The sequence below is a fragment of the Hoplias malabaricus genome, chromosome 1, assembly GCF_029633855.1.
Source record: "Hoplias malabaricus isolate fHopMal1 chromosome 1, fHopMal1.hap1, whole genome shotgun sequence".
Taxonomy (NCBI): domain Eukaryota; kingdom Metazoa; phylum Chordata; class Actinopteri; order Characiformes; family Erythrinidae; genus Hoplias; species Hoplias malabaricus.
In genome coordinates this window covers 55393841-55413129 of record NC_089800.1, presented here as the reverse complement: position 1 = coordinate 55413129, position 19289 = coordinate 55393841, and the positions used below count along the sequence as shown (strand labels likewise).

The window sequence follows — 19289 nt, the reverse complement described above, 5'->3', positions numbered from 1 at the left end:
TAATTTATAATAAAAAACAATTAAATTTTTTAAATATTTAAGAATTTATGTTAAATATTTTGAAAGAGGATAATAGGTAGAAAAATATACCGATGTTTAAACTTAATAAATAGATGCCGAAGGGAATTAATATTTTGAAAAGAGTTTTGCAACGTAGAATGTTTGTAATAATTATTTTACGCTTGTAAAACATTGACAAAAGTAAAATGATATAGGAAATATTTATTTAAAGTCAGAAAACTAAAAAGACTACGGCAAACTGAAGCGTGTATGTTCATAGCTTGATTGACAGGTGATTTCGCAAATCGCCTCTTTGCAGCATTAAGCCCCGCCTACTATACTGCATTGCTGTGACCTGATTGGCCGTGTCTGTAGCGCTGCACATATTGTGCCGTGGTTCCTTTGTGCCGGACGGTAGCAAAAGAGGTAAACAAATAAACACGTTTATTTCAGGAAATAAAATGTAAACAATATTTATAAGGTTGGGAAAATGTTTAAATGTCTCATACAGAGCTAACTGTGCTTAAACGTGTATTATATTGAAGTACATTTAGTTTAAAATGATTATAATTCGTCTGCTAAGCTAACCATGCGATTTAAAGGGATATAAAGGAAGATAATGGAAAATAAATGTTTCAAATCGGAATATTGAGTATAATGTCCGTTTTTATTGATATTTTTGACAATACAGTTTGTTATATGTACGAGGCTTAGAGTTGGCTGTTTTTTTTAAGCTTTGGATTTCCAGTACCTCCTTAAGCGTTGCAGCGCCCCAGTGTAACTGCTCTGGTTATTTAAGGTGGAACGGACAATTCGAATAAAAAGATGGCGATTTATGGTCTAATAGCTAATGAGGTTTATCTATTGTGTTATGTATGAGTTATTGTCTGAATAGGATATTGAGAAAATGAATTTGCTTTTGTGCTAATTTTTGTTTACTAATCATTTTTTTGTCTTTTTTATACAAAGTTATATTAATACAATAAGAGCCTGGTTCCTATTTTGTGTTGTGCTTACATATTTTGGCATTTTGTTGTTTTATAATGACGATGCAGGTCTTTGTGTTGTTAGTTGTTTTAATACAGATATGTGGGTTTTGTTTTTGTGTTGACAAACATAGGGTTTTATATTTGCGGTGGGAGATATGATAAAAACACCATATTCGGATACACAGTTTCTATAACATCATTTTGAAACATATACAACGCACTAGAAACACAACCACAATGAAGAAACTACACCAAACATTGCTATTATTTGCTGTTTCCTGACTACACAACACAAAATTCAGTTTAGGATTAACTGATAATTTTGTAAAGACATATGAGCGAGGTACTGCTCTGTGAGTATTGATCATGTCCACCATATGTTCAGTAAAACATAATGTATACGAAATATTGACATTTAGCACAATAAAATTAAATGTGATCACATTGCCCACCTTTGTGTGTTGTTATATTGCAAAAATGAACTTGTCATAGTTGTGATTATTCCAGCTCTCTCTTTCCTTGGCCTTCATCTGTGTTTTTCTGATTTTGCCTTTATCTCCTAGTATTTGAATGGATATTTCCCGCTGCACTGAGAAATGGGTAAAACAAAACAAGGTTACTGTAAAGTGCAGTCGACACAAATTTATCACCATTTTTCACATCTTTCAGAGCATTGAAATAAACAGCATCTCTGTTCATCACATGGCCATCAATAGATCTCACCATCCATTTACTGAGAACGGGACGGAAATGGAGGAAAGCCTCAGTCCGCTAGTAATATCAGTAATATCGAACACGAGGCCACTGAAGAACCAATTCAGTTTGTGCTGTGTGTCAGATGTGGAACATTTTGATATTTAAATGGGCCTGAAATTTTGGTCCAAACCAAGAATGCAACAACAGAATTTTCACCCAAACCCATTTACAAACAATTAGGTGTAAAAATACTTGTTAAAACATTTTATTCTTTGAACATATTAAAGTTTTAATTTTTTGTTGACTGTTGTGTAGTATGCAACAGAAAGAAGAGCAAGAGAACTTTTGAATTTTTAATTAAGAGTTTATAATAAACAACAAATGCTTTAAACCTTATTTACACACTTATTACTCCATCAAGGTTGACTGCAAAATTCAGAATATAGGCCTAAAAATATCTAAAATTGATCTGAATTAACTTACCTTGTGGAATTAGAATCAGAATCACTTTATTGGCCACAGTGCTCCACACAGAGGAATTTGTTCTCCACATTTAACCCAATCCATGCAGTGAAACACACATTCACACACACACGAGCGAACACTAGGCAGTGAGCAGTGCATGGGGAGCAGGCAGGGGTTAGGTGCCTTGCTCCAGGCCACGGCTGCCCCTTTGACAATGACAAATGTCAGTAGATCAAGGATAAATAAAAAAAATTGAATATATACTAATATATTATAGGAAACCATTAGTCCAAAAAAGTAAGTTATAATCCTCCTTTATCAAAGTTAGTTCATAAACAATGCTCACAAACAACATCACCAACTCGTTACTCTGTTGTTTATTAAGAGGAGCTCATGTAGAGATTGGCCTCTGTCTCTCTAAAGCTGAATCTCTCTGTCTGTACACACATGTAACTTATTGAAAATATAATGCTTTTCACATCTTCATCAGGAATTACACTCGGCAACTGTAGGGGGAGCCCAGGAGCAAAAATACCCAACATACCTAGTATTAGAAATAGCTTTAATTGGCCTCATTTATTATGAATGTGTTGGATGCCCTTCCCTCCTCCCCATTGGTCCCCATTAATAATTAGGCCCTTTTTTAGCACATGAAATTTACATCTCTCTGCATGCACACATGCATTCAGCTCTCATTCATTCTTGTGTTGACCCCAAAGTCTTCTGAAGTTGTTTTGTAGTCAGTGTCAAGTCTATTTTAGGAATTCTGAGCTTAAAATGAATTTATTCATGACACAAATTAAAATATCTGCTGATAGTAAATTGTTCTGTAGTAAACTAAACTATATATAACAAATATATTTTTCCTCCGAATGTGACTGAACCTTCTGAATTCCAAGGTTGATTATGAGCCAAAAAAAACAAAGGAAAATGATCTGTTTTGGTTTAATTTAATTTAGATTTAGATTTAAGAACCTGTTTTATCAGAGCAGTGCTATTACATTTTCTCATACATGAACCCAGATTAGGTTCTTCATTCCTACTGTGCTGCTATCATAACTGCTGAATACAGAATAACTTCAGTTGCGTACCAATGCTGCATTTCACCTTACTCATCCTTTTCCTGCTCTAGCGCTCCACACCTCCACTCATGTTGTGTGTTTCTGTTTGTACTTGCAGGAGAGGCCGTTGTCTTCCTCCATCATGCTGGCGAATAAGAAAGACTCCGCCCCTTCGTCCTCCTCTTCCTCCTCTTCCTCAGGGGGTAACGGCGCTGAGCGTACTCTGGAAGCTGCTGCTGGCCCCGCCCCAGGCCCTGCCGGCCCACCTCCCGGGCCTGCCGCAGGCCCAGCGGAGGTGAAGAAGAAAGAGAGAGCGTCTCCGCCCCTCACACATCCCCCAGGCCCTGGGGGCGCCGACCAAGACACTGCTGAAGGACGAAGGACCAGCCGCCGGAAACGAGCCAAAGTGAACACCTCATTAGAATCCTCCCCTTATCCCCCTGTAGTCTAACCCATTCCTTGTACATCGTCAATTTACAGATTGGGGCTGTGTTAGAGACCGGGAATGTATTAATACTTCATTTTTTAGTTAAGTGTTAGTTAGTTAGTTAGTTGGTTGGTTGGTTGGTGCCTTACTCAGTGGCACTTCAGCATTGGATGTTAAGGGAGAAGACAGTTCTGTTTTGTACCTCCCAAGCCCCCGTTTTTCCTGCAGGTTCTGAGGATTGGACCATCAGCGTTCCGGACCCAACCCACCTCTACCCACTAGGCCACAGCTGATGTCTATAATCAATGCCTTCGAACTGTGGCTTCTTTTACACCTGGCACTAGTTTACTATGTTGTAGGCTCTTATCGTTTTTAATTTGACAACCTTTTATTGTTATTGTGATGAATTAGTCTTACGTTACCTGTGGACGTGGTTGTAATGAAGTGTTTATTGCGCCCCCTGCTGCAGGTGGAGTACAGAGAGATGGACGAAAGCCTGGCTAATCTGTCGGAGGATGAGTATTACTCAGAGGAGGAGAGAAACGCTAAAGCAGAGAAAGAACGAAAACAAGTGCTGCCCCCACCTGCCCCCCCAGTGGAGGAAGAAAATGACAGTGAGCCGGAGGAGCCGTCGGGTCAGGACACAACACACAGATTAAGAGAGAGTTTGTTGACAAATCACATTTTCACAGTTTATAATTTATTGGTAACTTGGTATCATATTCAGGTTCCATTAGCTCTGTTAGATGAAGTTGGCTTGGCTTTAGAACTGTCGCCTTAAACTCTCTGTTTCATGTTCATCTGAGCTTTGTGTTTCAATTCCTTCAGAAGAAGGCTGTGCGGAGTTTCACTGGTGCAAAGTTTGCAGTACCGTCAGTCTGTTTGTTTTTGCACTGCGTGTATGCATTGTGTTTACTTTGCAAAGTTGTTCACCTGTCCACTCATCTGTTTGCTCATGCGTTCACTCTCAGTTCTACTCACCTGTCTGTTTTTGCTCACCTGTCCATTCTCTCCTGCTCTAACGTTCTGTCATCTGTCCGCCTCGTGTTGACTCACCTGTCCACTTACCTGTCCCCAGGTTTGGAGGGTGCCGCATTCCAGAGCCGCCTCCCTCATGACCGGATGACGTCACAAGAAGCCGCATGTTTTCCCGACATCATCAATGGACCACAACAGACACAGAAGGTTTTCCTGTACATCAGGAACCGCACGGTGAGGCCCCAATGTGATCGGAACAAGCAATTACTCCAGTACTGATCGGACACGGGGGATTTGCGTGAGGGTTTGAATGCGAAAGCATGTGGAAAGGTACCAGGAGGACGCTGGTTCGATCCCAGATCCCACAGCTTTCCCTCTCCTCCAGTCTTTCCAATCATAGTGCTCTAGCATGGGTGTCTGTCATGTTATGTAATAGATCTCGGCAGTTTGCATTCTCCTTCATTGCTGTGCTAGCTGTATTTTCTTAAAGGAGCGGTAGCTCACCCTCACAAGGCTGGGGACCATGTGTGTGATCTGGGGAGACTCACTGAAAGAGTGGAATTGTAGAAGACAGATTATTAGGGAGAAAGTTAAGCAAAACACTGGGATAAACTAAAGATATATAGTTCTAGTCTAATATATATATATATATATATATATATATTCAAAATATTAGATCCACTCCTATAGGATACTCCTATGCTTTAGAATACTGTTGTGTAATTTTAAGCTTATTTTTCAGCATCACAGACAATCTGTGATTAGTATATAAATGAATATGAGTTCAAATATCCCTTACAACCAGTTATCCAGATGTTGACTCTTAATTATCAATATATCATAGCATAACCTCAGACATGCAGCGGCTGGGTCCATGAGGTCTGGGATTAGAAGAAAATATGTGCATAGAAAATAAGTGTTGTAATCATAATTTATCCTCACACATGCTTAAAGCTGAGTTATTTTGGCTTTATTTTATTTGTGTTTTTTTAGCTCCAGCTGTGGTTGGATAACCCAAAAATCCAGCTGACCTTCGAGTCCACCGTCCAGCAGCTGGAGGCTCCATACAACAGTCAGTTCCTCTATATATCTATCTGTCTATATATTTATAACTCACTAACAGACACTTGAGCTTGTTTCTGTTTGTTGTATGTTTGTGTCCATAAAGAGGTTTTACTGTAAAATACAATAAATTAGAATATATTCTTTGAAATTCAGTGTTGTCTTTGTCTGATATTTCTCATTATTCTGGGATCAGACTACATGAATTTAGTCCGATTTTGTCACGATTGTGTAGTATCCAACAAATTTCCATCGTCTGAACCAAATCTGAGCATCATGGAGTGCAACATAATCAAAGAACAGCGATGTGCTACGCCCCATGACTCCCCGAGGAAAAGTGCAGTGTGTTAGAGTTGTTTGGTCCTTTCCTAAGCTCACGCAATAATGTGTACGAACATTGGTCCGTGTCAAACGTGTAGTGTCCCCTGTCTCCCGACCAAGACACGGCACAAGTTTATAGCTCTAATCTGACACAGTGGAGGTTGTGAAAGACTAAAATATTGTGCAGTCTGATCCTGGTGTTATTAAAGTTGGAGTTAAAAAGTTAAATCTGTGGGTTACTGTCATTGTGAAATTTGTGTTGTTAATTTTCTCAGGTGATGCGGTCTTGGTTCACAGAATCCACAGTTATCTGGAGAGACACGGACTCATCAACTTCGGCATCTACAAACGCGTCAAACCGCTCCCAAGTGAGAAGCTGGGGGTGTTTTTTAAATTTTGTGGGAATGTAAAAATAGAAAAAAAGTTTTCTATTGGTGTTGTTTTTGCCACATCATCCACACATCATTTATCTCTCCACAGTGAGTCGATTGGTAAAATACGTTATAAGCAATAAACTTGTTGTCACATATCAGGCATATATTTATAAGCTAGAGAAATCAGTTTCTAGAAGTATTGACTTTTCTGAAGTTGGGTTCCTGTCTCCACTATGAACAGTGTATTTATATGAAATGGGTCTATTTTAAACTAACAGAACAACAAAGGTTTTTCTAACAAATTACAGTATTCCTGAGTGTAAGCAGAGAATTTAAAGGTGGCCATATTATGTAAAATTCTCTTGTTCAGTGCATGTGGAGCCCTTCAAATCACACACACTCTTAAACAAGATGAAACAAGACCCCAGTCATTTTTCTTTGTGCTGCCTGAGGCAGAAAAATGGGATAAAATGAGTCCTTCTGATTCTGCTCCACTTCGGACATTGAGTGCAGAGACTTTAGAATGGCCCCGCCCCCTCGTTTTAGTCTGTCCAATCACAGCGCTGGACCCGTGTTTATGTGAGAGCACATAGACAAGGTTAAACGCAGCAAAACAGACACAACGAGCACTGAGAAATAAGAGCACTGAGTAAAAGCAGAGAAAACGAGAACGGAGAAGAAAGAGAACTGAGTGAAAACGGCTAAAAACCAGAGCTTCTGCTCCTCACTGCTGTGCGCTCGGGGTCGGGGTGAACAGAACAGAGAGCCTCTCATCATCATTTAAAGGAACAGGTGCTAAAAGCGGGCGTTCTGAACAGGGCTGTTTACACAGGGGGAGAACACTGCTGTGTCACAGGTTACAGATGTTTCATTAAGAACCAAAACTGTGGAGAACCCTGTTATGTATCTGATTTTTTAAAATATCGTTGTAACTCATTATTTTATTATATTGTGGGTACTGTAGTGTTACAACATGTCCTAATGGTTATCGTCTGTGTGTTTGTGTGTGTAGGTAAGAAGACTGGGAAGGTAATAGTGATTGGTGGGGGTGTTTCTGGTTTGGCAGCTGCAAGACAATTGCAGAGTTTTGGTATGGATGTCACAGTGCTGGAGTCCAGGGTGAGAAATGGTTATTAATTGTGTTATTGTTATATTTTTAGAAAGAACTTATTTCATTACTCTTATTATCCATTATTCCTCTGTCTGGATGATTGTATGGATCACATGAACATTGCAGAGCATTATAAAGTAAAGTATATTTCAGTAGAGAGAATCGTAATAATAAATGTCCATGCTGAACTTTTTTATGCATGCACACAACTCTTTACAGGATTCATTTCTATTGGTCATTCACCATGAGATTTACTCACAGTATGCTGTGTACAAATGATGCAGTAACTATACACACACACACACACACACACAGGGTTTTAATTGGACAGTGATGATTTGTATGCTGAGAGACATTCTTTTGTTTGTTTCAGGATCGTGTCGGGGGAAGAGTGGCCACTTTCCGTAAAGGGAATTATGTTGCAGACCTGGGGGCGATGGTGGTGACTGGTCTGGGTGAGACTTACCTCCACATTCACCCATTCACTACTAATGAACAACAGAGGCACTGGACATTTCAGATTTCACACACAGAAGGAATTGATCTGTAATTTATCTTTTTATAAAGATTTCCTCTCCAGCAGATGGCGTTGTTTGTCAATTTTAGAACTCTCTCTCTCTCTCTCTCTCTCTCTCTCTCTCTCTCTCTCTCTCTCTCTCTCTCTCTCTCTCTCTCTCTCTCTCTCTCTCTCTCTCAGGTGGTAACCCTATGGCTGTTGTCAGTAAGCAGGTGAACATGGAGTTGGCTAAAATTAAACAGAAGTGCCCGCTCTATGAAGCAAATGGTCAGGCTGTAAGTACAGAAGCACACTGCTGCTGAAGTTGTTGCTTCATTTGTAATTAAATATTTCATAGTTATAATATTAATATAATTTATTTATAGTTCTGTTTGAGAATTATATTTAATCTTACACTGCTTTTAGTAGTGACACATTTTTTCTCTGTTTTCTCTCTCAGGGCGAGAGATGCACAAGTGTAAGTAAATAATTATCTAATCATTCCTGTCTCCAAAACTATGGCATGAGTCTTCTGTAAAAACGTCAGCATTTCTTGTGTGAAATATAGGAAGAAAGAATAATAATCAGTGAAGTAAACACATATTTGTACTGATTTACGCCAAAACATAGTTCTGTTTGGAGTTGGAGGATCTGTGTTTGAGACATTAAAGTATTTAGTTTGTGTTTTCACTCAGTTGTGTGTCTCTATTTTATTTGTAGGTTCCTAAGGAGAAAGATGAAATGGTGGAGCAGGAGTTTAACAGACTGCTGGAGGCTACGTCTTATCTCAGCCACCAACTGGACTTCAACTTTCTCAATAACAAACCCGTCTCTCTGGGTCAGGCGCTGGAGGTGGTCATTCAGTGAGTGATTAGTCACTGATCAATCACAGAGTCGATCTGCTAATCACTGCCAATCACTGAGACGAAGACAGCCCTCTCTGCTATTGGCTCAGCCAGTTATAGATAAACAGCCAGTTACAGCCAATCACAGCCTTGCATTGTTGATAATGCAGCTAAATTGTGTGTGTGTGTGTGTTTATGGATTGCACAGATTGCTGCACAGTTTACAGCACTTCACCTATCCTATGTTCACATTATATATAAAACCACTTTTTATACTTTCTGCTCTCTCTCCTCTACATATTTAACTACTTACATATTCTTACTGTGAATCTGAGAAATGGGTATCTCCCAAAATAGAAACTTTAAATTTATTCATAATTTATTATTTTGGAGAGTTTCTATTGGTCCATTCATCATGAGATTTGCACACAGTGTTAAGGACAGTGGCTTTGTGTAAATGATGCAGTAAACTAAACACTCACACACATGGAGACACAGGTTTTTATTTGTACAGCGATGATATATAATATTTATACACTGTAACCCTCCAGTACGCACCACTCTACTTTTGTTAATAATAATGTTATTATTGTGCAGTTACATTCACATATTGCACTTACTTGTAAATAATACTATATTTGTGCTTCTGTTTAGATCTTGACTGTGTTTTCTTGGCTTGTATTTGAAGCTAATGTTTACACAAGTGTGTGTGTGTGTGTATCCAGGTTGCAGGAGAAACATGTGAAAGATGAACAGATCGAGCACTGGAAGAAAATTGTAAAGACCCAGGAAGAGCTGAAAGATCTGCTCAGTAAGGTATAACAGAATATTAAATAAATGATATGAAAGTATGAACATTATAGAGCATTGTCATATTCTGTCGCCCCCTGTATTTCCCCTAGTGCATTACAATCTGGCAGAAAGATCATGGATCATATGACTATTATAGATTCAGTTTGATCTACATTAAATTTTCTTTTTTTATGTCTGTTTTCTCTCTCTCTCTCTCACACTCTCTCTGTCTCTCTCTCTCTCTATTTCTCTCTCTTTCTCTCTCTTCTCCCCCTCTCCCATTTTCTGTTAAGATGGTGGCCACTAAAGAGAAGGTGAAGGAGCTCCATCAGCAGTATAAGGAAGCAAGTGAGGTGAAGCCACCCAGAGACATCACTGCAGAATTCCTGGTCAAAAGTAAACATCGCGATCTCACGGCACTGTGCAAGGTACACACACACACACACACGTCTGCTGAGTTAAATACAGCCTCTGGACAAAATGCTAATTTCACTGATAGTATCAGCAGCACACACAGCTTTTTCTGAAGTCGTAATGGATCTAATTTAAACGATTTCATTTTCTTTTCCACCTCATTTCCTGCTCTGGTTGGTTTTAGTACTATGTTTTGTCTTATTTTATTTATTTTGGCAATGTGAACCTCAGTTAATAGGAGATTGAACCTCAGCACTGCTGTAGTTTAGTGATGTAACACATGGCTTTATTCTCTCCACTCCTTCAGCTCCAGCTCAGGCCTGTTTGAGTACACTTAAGTCATTAATGATAATGAGAAGTGTGTATTGTTAAAAATGAATGTTAATTTGAGTGGACAGTGGTGTTAGTGAGGAATAGTAAAATTTATGGATATCTGAAAGTTTTAAAGGCAGAAAGTGTCAGTGACATTTTAGATCCTAATGTGGTTTTATTTAGACTTTACACTTAAAAATAAAGAAGCACTTTGGTTCCAAAAAGAACCATGTTTGTTTAAGAGATGTGTGAGTGTGAAGAACCTTTTAAAGGTTTGAAGTTCCCCTCTCGATCTTTTGGTTCTTTACCAGTTTAAACATATCAGGGAAAACGGCTCTTTATGGAACCACGAGTGGTTCTATGGCATCACTCAAGGATCTTTTTGCATCACCTTTATTTTTAAGAGTGGAGTGAGTTCAGTTTTGAACGTCTGAATCCTGTAGTTAATTAAGTATTCAGTTACACTTTAAATGTGTGTGTGTGTGTGTGTGTGTGTGTGTGTGTGTGTGTGTGTGTGTGTTTGAAAGGAGTATGATGCTCTGGCTGAGCAGCAGGCCAAACTCGAGGAGAGACTGCAGGAACTGGAGGCAAATCCACCCAGGTACACACACACACACACACATACATACATATAATATAAAAATATATAATTAGTTTATATAAATATTAAATAATCTCTCTACCCCTCTCTCTCTCTCTCTCTCTCTCTCTCTCTCTCTCAGTGATGTGTATCTGTCCTCCAGAGATAGACAGATATTGGACTGGCACTTTGCTAATCTGGAATTTGCTAATGCCACTCCTCTTTCTACTCTTTCCTTAAAACACTGGGATCAGGTAACGTGTGTGTTTGTGTCTCTCCATCTTACACTTGGTTGCAGTCAGGAAATGTGCAAATAAACTACATTTTACACAGAATGTTACTAGTTGCTTAAAGGAATAGTGCAGCATTTGTTTTGTTTTGGTAGTTTACAGGTGTTTACCACAGTAATGTCATATCACAGTACAGCTCAGAATTCACTTAAAGAGGATGAATTCTGCTTTAATAACAATGATCACTTTGTGTGTGTGTGTGTAGGATGATGATTTTGAGTTTACTGGAAGTCACCTGACCGTACGGAACGGTTACTCGTGTGTTCCTGTGGCTCTGGCTGAGGGTTTGGACATTAAACTAAACACGGCTGTTCGCCAGGTGCGCTACACCTCCTCAGGTGAGTCTACATGAGGCGACTGTAGTTAAATATTGACAGGGGTTTCATACACATACAGTTTTTAAAATTTCTTTTAATGTAGATAGACATTTCAAAACATAGAATTCATTTCACAGGCTGTGTACTGAAACTGTAGAAACAGTCGGTTTTGGAATTTCTGACTGTGATTCCATATGAACATACAGCTGAACATATGCTCCGCCCATTCAGTCATTTACCTTGGTCCAGGGCTTTTTATGCTGACAGTCAATTAGAGCTGAGGTTCTTTAAACATTTCTGGATTACAGAAACAGAAAGAATAACAGCCTGGTGATTCTAAGATAACAAATAATATTGTGAAATACATTCCGATTATTATTGTTTACAAAGTTTAATTAGATTAGATTCATTTCTCTCTCACGCTGTGAAGGACTGGCGCCCCCTGCAGGGTGTGTTCCTGCCTTGCATTCAGCGATTCTGGGTAGGCTCCGGACCCACAATGAACGAATGAATGAATCATTTCTCTCTCTCTCTCTCTCTCTCTCTCTCTCTTTCTCAGGCTGTGAGGTAATAGCGGTAAACACTCGTTCCACCACACAGACGTTTATCTATAAGTGTGATGCCGTATTGTGTACTTTGCCATTGGGTGTGATGAAGCAGCAGCCTCCGGCCGTGCAGTTTGTTCCCCCGCTGCCCGAGTGGAAAACATCCGCTATCCAGAGGATGGGCTTTGGGAACCTCAACAAGGTGTGTGTTTATAAATGTACACTGTAGATGTTCATAATTCCTTAAACAGAACATACAAACATTTTTAGTTCTAGCAAAAACTAAGGCTGGGCAGCACACTTAAAATATCAGTTTATTTATATGTGTCCTGATAACCTTTGATAATCACATGTATTGTACACATCGTAATGCGGGCATCTGATTAAAGTACAACAATTTTAATAATACTCTCTATCCCATTTTCTTGACTATGTATACTGAACAAAAATATAAACACAACACTATAATTCAGAATTACATTACTAAAGTTAGCTCATATTGGCCAACTCCACTGTCTCACTGGTGTGAGCTGTAGTGAGTGAATGGCTAGAATTCGTCGTATAAAGACTAAAAGGTACAGCACCCTCTAGTGTGCTCAGTTAGATACTAATCTGAGGAAAAATATTTAATACCTCAGATCATTTTCATTTATCTTTATTGAAGATGGAAATAACTACTGCTGGATGCAAAACCAGGTCAGAGGTGAATTGAATTTGCTCGCTCTGAGATGGCTATGGTTTTGTGGCTGGATCCAAATAAATAATGCAGTTCCTATGATGCAGACAGGATGTGTGTGTGTGTGTGAGTGTGTATGAGAGAGAGATGATGATGTAAGTGGTCTGTGTTCCTCTCTGTTACACCCCACAAAGAGAATGATCAGAAATATAAGAGTTTAATGTCCTTGGGAGAAGGTTATCTTTCCCCTGAAAAAGAAACACAACCCTCCACCCCCCTCAGTCATTGCCTGCAGTAGAATCTCTCTCTACTCTCTCTCTCTCTCTCTCTCTCTCTCTCTCTCTCTCATCACTGTCTCTGCATTCTCATTCTTTTTTCCTTTGTCATGTCTTATAATTTTTTCTCTTTTCCAGTCCTTACCCTTTCTTTTTCTTTCCCTTTCTTCTCTCCCTTTCTCTTTCTGTCTGCTTCTCTCTCTCTCTTTCTTCGTTAGCTGCAGTAAAATGCTGCAGTATTATACAACCTGCTGATGCAGTATTTCCTCTGTGAGTCAGCAGGGGGCGCAGTGTGCTGCAGTGTATCTGCTGCATTGCTGCCTGCATCACTGTGCTGCACTAATGCAGTGCACTGATGCTGTGGGTTTTGTTTTTTTCTTGGAGGGTAGTGATTTGTGAACTGTACTGCAGGAGTCATTTCAGAGCGGATTAAACGGGTTCCCAATACGTTACACAAATGTGTTGATTTCTTGGTGACAAAACAGAACCTTTATCAAAAGGTCAATACAGTAACGGTGGGGTATGTTTCATGGGAATCAATATTTCAGTTTCAAAGAGGCATTAGCTGAGGCGACAGACTGTGTCTGAATGTATCTCTTAATCTTACGATAGATTAGATTGAGACAGACTTTAGACTTTCTCAGTGTCAGTTTTAAGCTGCATGTTACCATCTATAGACCTGTGGTCATGGTTTTATAAAGTTTCCACGGGGCTTATGTTGTTCACAGCTGCCTGGATATAGAAGCTATAGAATAAACTTTATTGTCCTTTGCCTAATTACTAGATATCAGTGTGTGTATTCATGATTATTAACCATTAACAATAATATTTGCATTTTGCCCAGCTCTAGTCTTCAGTGCTTTAAATTCAGAGTCAGTGATGCAGCGTGTCTTCCGTTTCTGCAGGTGGTGCTGTGTTTTGATCGTGTTTTCTGGGACCCCAGTGTGAACTTGTTTGGACATGTGGGGAGCACCACGGCCAGCCGCGGAGAACTGTTCCTCTTCTGGAACCTCTACAAAGGTCAGTTTTCAATATTATTTGTGAATTAATTAAATGGTTCAGTCTACATTGACCACAGATAATATTTATTTATCGAATTATAATAATAATAGATTAATAATCTATTAATAATCTAATTATTAATAATACCAGGATTTGTTTGATTGTGTACTTCATTTTAGTTTTTAAAAATGGAGGAAGGATTAATATCATAATAAAATCCCTGAAGTGGTTTGGACTGAAAGTTAAGAACCTGCACTTTCCACAAAAGATCTCAACACTATGTAATATTTATACCTTAAAAACAGAGTTTCAAAATCAGTGATGCTCCACTGAGCAGTAATCCTGAGAATAGAGCCTCTATAATCAGTAGAAATTAATTTCAGTGTGTAATCAATCAGGGGGCGAGCAAAACAATGACAAATGAAGTAAATGTGTTTGTGTGAGATGCTGAATTCTGTTGTTTTTGCTCTGCTCTCTGTTGATGTTCAGCCCCGATCCTGCTGGCCCTGATGGCCGGAGAAGCTGCAGGAATCATGGAGAACATCAGTGATGATGTCATCGTGGGCCGATGCCTGGCAATCCTGAAAGGCATCTTTGGAAGCAGTGCAGTCCCTCAGGTGAGTTCTGACCTTAGACGTAGATGTTATTTTTGGAATTCCAGGATTAATCTGGATTTCTCAGAGAGAGAGAGAGAGAGAAAGCACATTCCCCCTCGTCTCCACAGTGGAACACAGTTCTGTTTTTTAATAAAGCATCTGTGACCTGCTTTGGTCCAAACCCCACGAGCCCCACAGCAGTGTTCTCCCCCTGTGTAAACAGCCCTGTTCAGAACGCCCGCTTTCAGCACCTGTTCCTTTAAATGATAATGAGCCGCTCGCTGTTCACCCCGACCCCGAGCGCACAGCAGTGAGGAGCGAGGAGCTCTGGTTTCCTCGTCTTTGCTTCACTATATGTCCTCTTTAATACCATTATTAGCTCTATGCTCTAATTTCCAAAGAAGTAACATTTCTTATTTTCTTAAGAAAACTCTGAGCAATGTACGATGTAATTACATTATTTTTTACATTGTGATTTTGATCCTTTAGCCTCATTGGAGCTTCACTGGAAAAGCATTAATGTTCATATCGAATCCTTCATAGAAAGAAAAGAACACACACACAGTCCGTGTTAGTTATTTTCAAATGTGTTTTGATTTGTTCATAATGCATCACTGTGCTGTTCATGTTGATAAACACAATGCTGATATTCACATCTGCTCCTGATGTTGAAAAACAAATGCATCTTCATAAGGAGAAAATGTAGAAAAAGCAGAGCGTGTATGAAAGTAAACACATTGGTCCAACACTAATGAAAGATTATTGATGCTGTTGTCTTGGCAGCCGAAGGAGACGGTGGTGACGCGGTGGCGTGCGGACCCCTGGGCTCGGGGCTCTTACTCATACGTAGCTGCAGGCTCCTCTGGAAATGATTATGATCTGATGGCCCAGCCCATCACACCTGGCCCTGCTATACCTGGAGCTTCGCAGGTAAGACACACACATGCACAGAACACACATACACACACACACGTTAAATATTGTGTAACAGGGTCTGACAGAGTATGCTGAATTTTAGTCATGTCACAGAGGTAGGTTAGTGCAGAGTTAGGCGTCTTGCCCAAGTCTCTTACTGGAATAGCAATGCCCCCACTCCCCGGACTGGGAATGGACCCAAGTCCACTAAACACTGACCAGCCAAAAGGGAAAAGGTTTAAACACTAATCAACTGCATGAAAATATTTATCAAAACCATATTAAAATGTTTAATAATCAGCGAGAGTCACTAATAGCACCCCCAGCTGGAGAAACTCTGCACTGCTGGACAAGCTAAAACACAAACAGCCAAGAGCACAAGACCGCTTCATGGTTCTGGAAAACTGATGTGTGCTTATGTTTTAATTCACTCCACAGCCGGTTCCTCGTCTGTTTTTCGCTGGAGAACACACGATCCGTAATTATCCTGCGACGGTACACGGAGCTCTGCTGAGTGGACTGAGAGAGGCCGGACGAATCGCTGACCAGTTCCTCGGAGCCATGTACACCCTGCCCAGACAGAACACAAACACTGCAAACACACAACCTTCACCCAGTGTTTAAACACTCCTTCTGTCTCTGTCTCACACACACACACAGACACACACACACACATTCTCAAGCCCACTCCCAGTTCCCATCCAGCATATGAACTCTCATATCCCTGTAAACTCTATGTTCAGACACTCGTACCTCATACAACAGACAGACAGTTATTAACTGTGGTTCATCTGTTTCTTTCTTGTGATTATACCTTGTTACCCCCCCCCCCCCCTTTACACTGTTTATCAGATATTAGGACCATGAGAGAATAGGAATTCTCATATTTAATCCTTTTCATCGCAGCACGGATGTTGACATGTGTCAGTGTAAACACATGATAATAACACTGTCGTTAATATTGTTCTCCACCTGTAGCTTCACCTTTTTAATGAACAATTAGGGACAGTGTCGGCCTGTTACTGCGCAGTTCTCTTTAGTAATCCTCTGGTCATTTTCTAAACACAGGATGCTGTTTGATTGGTGGATTATACACAAACAGCTGGATTAGTCTGTAACAGCAGCCCTGACCCTGTAAGATCAGGGGACAGGAGAAAAGCAAATGTGCTCAAAGTGAGATATTGGTCCATTCTGTGTCTTTTTTGGACCCTTTTATTGGTCTCATTTTAACTAAATAGAAGCTGGCTGTTTTCAGATTATGCAAAAACAAAGGAGATACAAGGATTTGTTCAAAGTGGCAGCAGCGGTTCACTGTGTGTTAAGATGTGACAAGCGGATCAATAGAAACGGTACAAAATGAATAGGAAAGCCTTACACTTGCAGTTTGTCCACATCTCTCTCTCACACACTCTCTCACAGCCAGTGCCTCTGTAACAGAATTAATTTCAGACAGAAATAAGGAGGTTCGGGACTTTGTTGTGTGTGTGTGTGAGAGAGAGAGAGAGAGAGAGAGAAAGAAAAGGGGGGGGAGGTCGAGGTGAAGCTAGAATGTAAAGGAAACTGCTCAACTTCCTTCTGAGAATTTACTGGAAATTTTCCAGGTCTTTTCCAAATTTTTCCAGGAATATTCCAAGTGAACTTCAGTCAGATTAGAGGTCACAGGTCAAGTGTTTCTCTATCTGCGTGATGTGTGTGTGTGTGCGCAGCTCTATTAAAGTAATATATATATATAGTACTCACACAAACACAAATATACAGTATGTTCATTAAAATGGCCACAAGTAAGTTCCCGGTGGAGATCTGTTCACTGATTTAAAAAAGCAACATTGAACACAAGCAGTGGTCAGTTACATCATCATCCACCAGAAGATAACCTTTAAATCTTGTTGCAGTTTGTGCTGTAAATGCGTTTTTCTTGAGCGAGAATTTGATGAAACACAGTTAGAACCTACGAGAAAGTGTGCCCTGATTTAAAGGAGCACTCAGTCATTTTCAGCACCACAGACTACCACAGATTAATCATGAAAGTGGTTTATTTTTTATGAAGAATCAAACTGTTGTTGCTGAATGAAGCAGATTATAGATGGGGTCCAGTACGTTAATCTCTGACACATTCAGGCCTCTAGGTGTCAGTATAATGACTGACTGCTCCTTTAAAGCACAACTCGGTCTTCACATTTCCATCTGCTGTATGTGTGCCGTGCTTATTTCCACAGACAAGTCTTTAAAACCTTTCCCTGAAATGAGAAAAAAACAGAAATATTCGCTCAATCTCTTATGGAATAAACGTCACTGGGCAGTTGCTGAAAGATAGAAGAGATTAGTTTGAGTTTCCTTTAATTGTAATGTAGTTTGTGTGAAAGCTTGTTTTCTGACTTCTTTTGTTTAGAGGAGTTTAGCGGAGTGTGGAGAGCAGATGCTACTTTTACATAGTTTTGTTAAAATATGAAAACATTTGTTTTGCATTAAGCTGAGGTGTTTTTTTCTGTTGCTTTATTTTATACCATCGTCGTTATGGTCTGGTTTTTATATTTTGTGAAATTTGTTATTAAATGGAGAAAGAACACTGCTGTCGTTTGTGGTGGATTAAATGGTTCAGAGTTCATTTTAGCGGGTGATTCATTTCCCCTTCTTTTTGTTCATTTTTTTTTTCAGTTTCCCCGTCTTTTCCCGTCTGTCCTTTATCTCTCCCTCTCCCCCTCTCTTCTGTTTAACTCAGTACGCTTTATTCCCATGACCCCTAGCATCATAAAAACACAGGGTTTATTATTTTAACTCTGCATTAGACCACAATTTGGTGAAAGATATTTATGATCCAAAGAGTGACACACAATCAAAAGAAAGGATTAATTGTAGCTTAATGACGTTAAAATGGAAGAATATACAATTCACAGAGATCTGAGCTGAATCCAATATTATGCTTTTCAAGCTTCTGATGATGTGCACTTTATATAAAAAAAACAGGGCCTTAGGATCTAAGGCAAATCTTGGGACCTTCACTGTCGAGGTCTTTAGTTTTAGGTTGAGCCTGTGATCCTTTTCATCCTCGAGAACTCCAAACACGCACTGGTTCCAGAAGCAGATCACAGTGGGCGATTAATGTGCAGAATGTGGTGGGCTTTGTTTACTGGCTGAATAAAACACAGCTGAAACCAGGTTAATCAGCAGAGCCAACAGCAAAGAGGTACTGACACAGGGCTACACACACACACGCATACACCACACAAAACATACGCAGCCATTGGCAAAAGTTTGCCCTTTGTTGATGTTCATGGTGAAAGTGCTCTTATTTCTCCGTGCTCACTGTGTCTGTTTTTCTGCGTTTAACCTCATCTTTGTGCTCTCACAAACACGGGTCCAGCGCTGTGATTGGACAGACTCAGACGAGGGGGTGGGGCCATTCTAAAATCTCTGCACTTGACATCAGACGTGGAGCGGAATCAGAACATCTCGTTTTATCCTGGGTTTTCTGTCTCAGGCAGTGCACAGAAAACTGACTGTGGTCTTGTTTCACGGTGTGTGTGTTGGTGGGCTCCAGATTCACACTTTAATGTGAACAAGGGATTTTAAAAGTCATATACTGAAAAACAAATGAATGAAACACATTCAATAATGTCATAAAACTGTTTTATAAACAGATTGCTTTTTTATTACTTATGTGGAATACACAGTTCTGCTGTCCAACCAGCAGCCTACGGACAGATCGCTACAGCAACATGCAAATGACTTCAAATCTAAACATGCAGGGAA

The 19289-nt window shown here is 39.8% G+C and overlaps 1 protein-coding gene across 4 annotated transcripts; it reads left to right on the top strand.

The window, feature by feature from the left end:
* The first annotated feature begins 380 nt into the window (after positions 1-380).
* On the top strand, positions 381-18125 carry kdm1a (lysine (K)-specific demethylase 1a). 4 transcript variants are annotated; one of them, XM_066666822.1, is made up of 22 exons: positions 381-426; positions 1553-1589; positions 3330-3617; positions 4108-4273; positions 4717-4850; positions 5610-5688; positions 6275-6367; positions 7386-7492; positions 7858-7939; positions 8182-8276; positions 8441-8458; positions 8701-8843; positions 9551-9641; positions 9911-10045; positions 10871-10944; positions 11066-11177; positions 11419-11551; positions 12090-12277; positions 13932-14046; positions 14518-14645; positions 15408-15554; positions 15978-18125. In XM_066666822.1, the coding sequence occupies exons 2-22, from the start codon at positions 1560-1562 to the stop codon at positions 16161-16163; spliced, it is 2544 nt and encodes an 847-aa protein (XP_066522919.1). In that variant the 5' UTR covers positions 381-426; positions 1553-1559; the 3' UTR covers positions 16164-18125. The 4 variants fall into 4 exon arrangements, with proteins under 4 accessions (XP_066522919.1, XP_066522902.1, XP_066522923.1 ...); XM_066666805.1 differs by having other exon boundaries at positions 4108-4303; XM_066666826.1 differs by lacking the exon at positions 1553-1589 and having other exon boundaries at positions 388-426; positions 4108-4303.
* Positions 18126-19289: the final 1164 nt, after the last annotated feature.

Bases quoted from the DNA above. Each gene is read 5' to 3' on its own strand.
- kdm1a (XM_066666805.1), top strand. From the start codon at position 1,560: ATGGATATTTCCCGCTGCACTGAGAAATGG. The intron at 6,368-7,385 runs GTGAGAAGCTGG...TTGTGTGTGTAG, and splicing joins ACGCGTCAAACCGCTCCCAA to GTAAGAAGACTGGGAAGGTA. The intron at 7,940-8,181 runs GTGAGACTTACC...TCTCTCTCTCAG, and splicing joins GATGGTGGTGACTGGTCTGG to GTGGTAACCCTATGGCTGTT.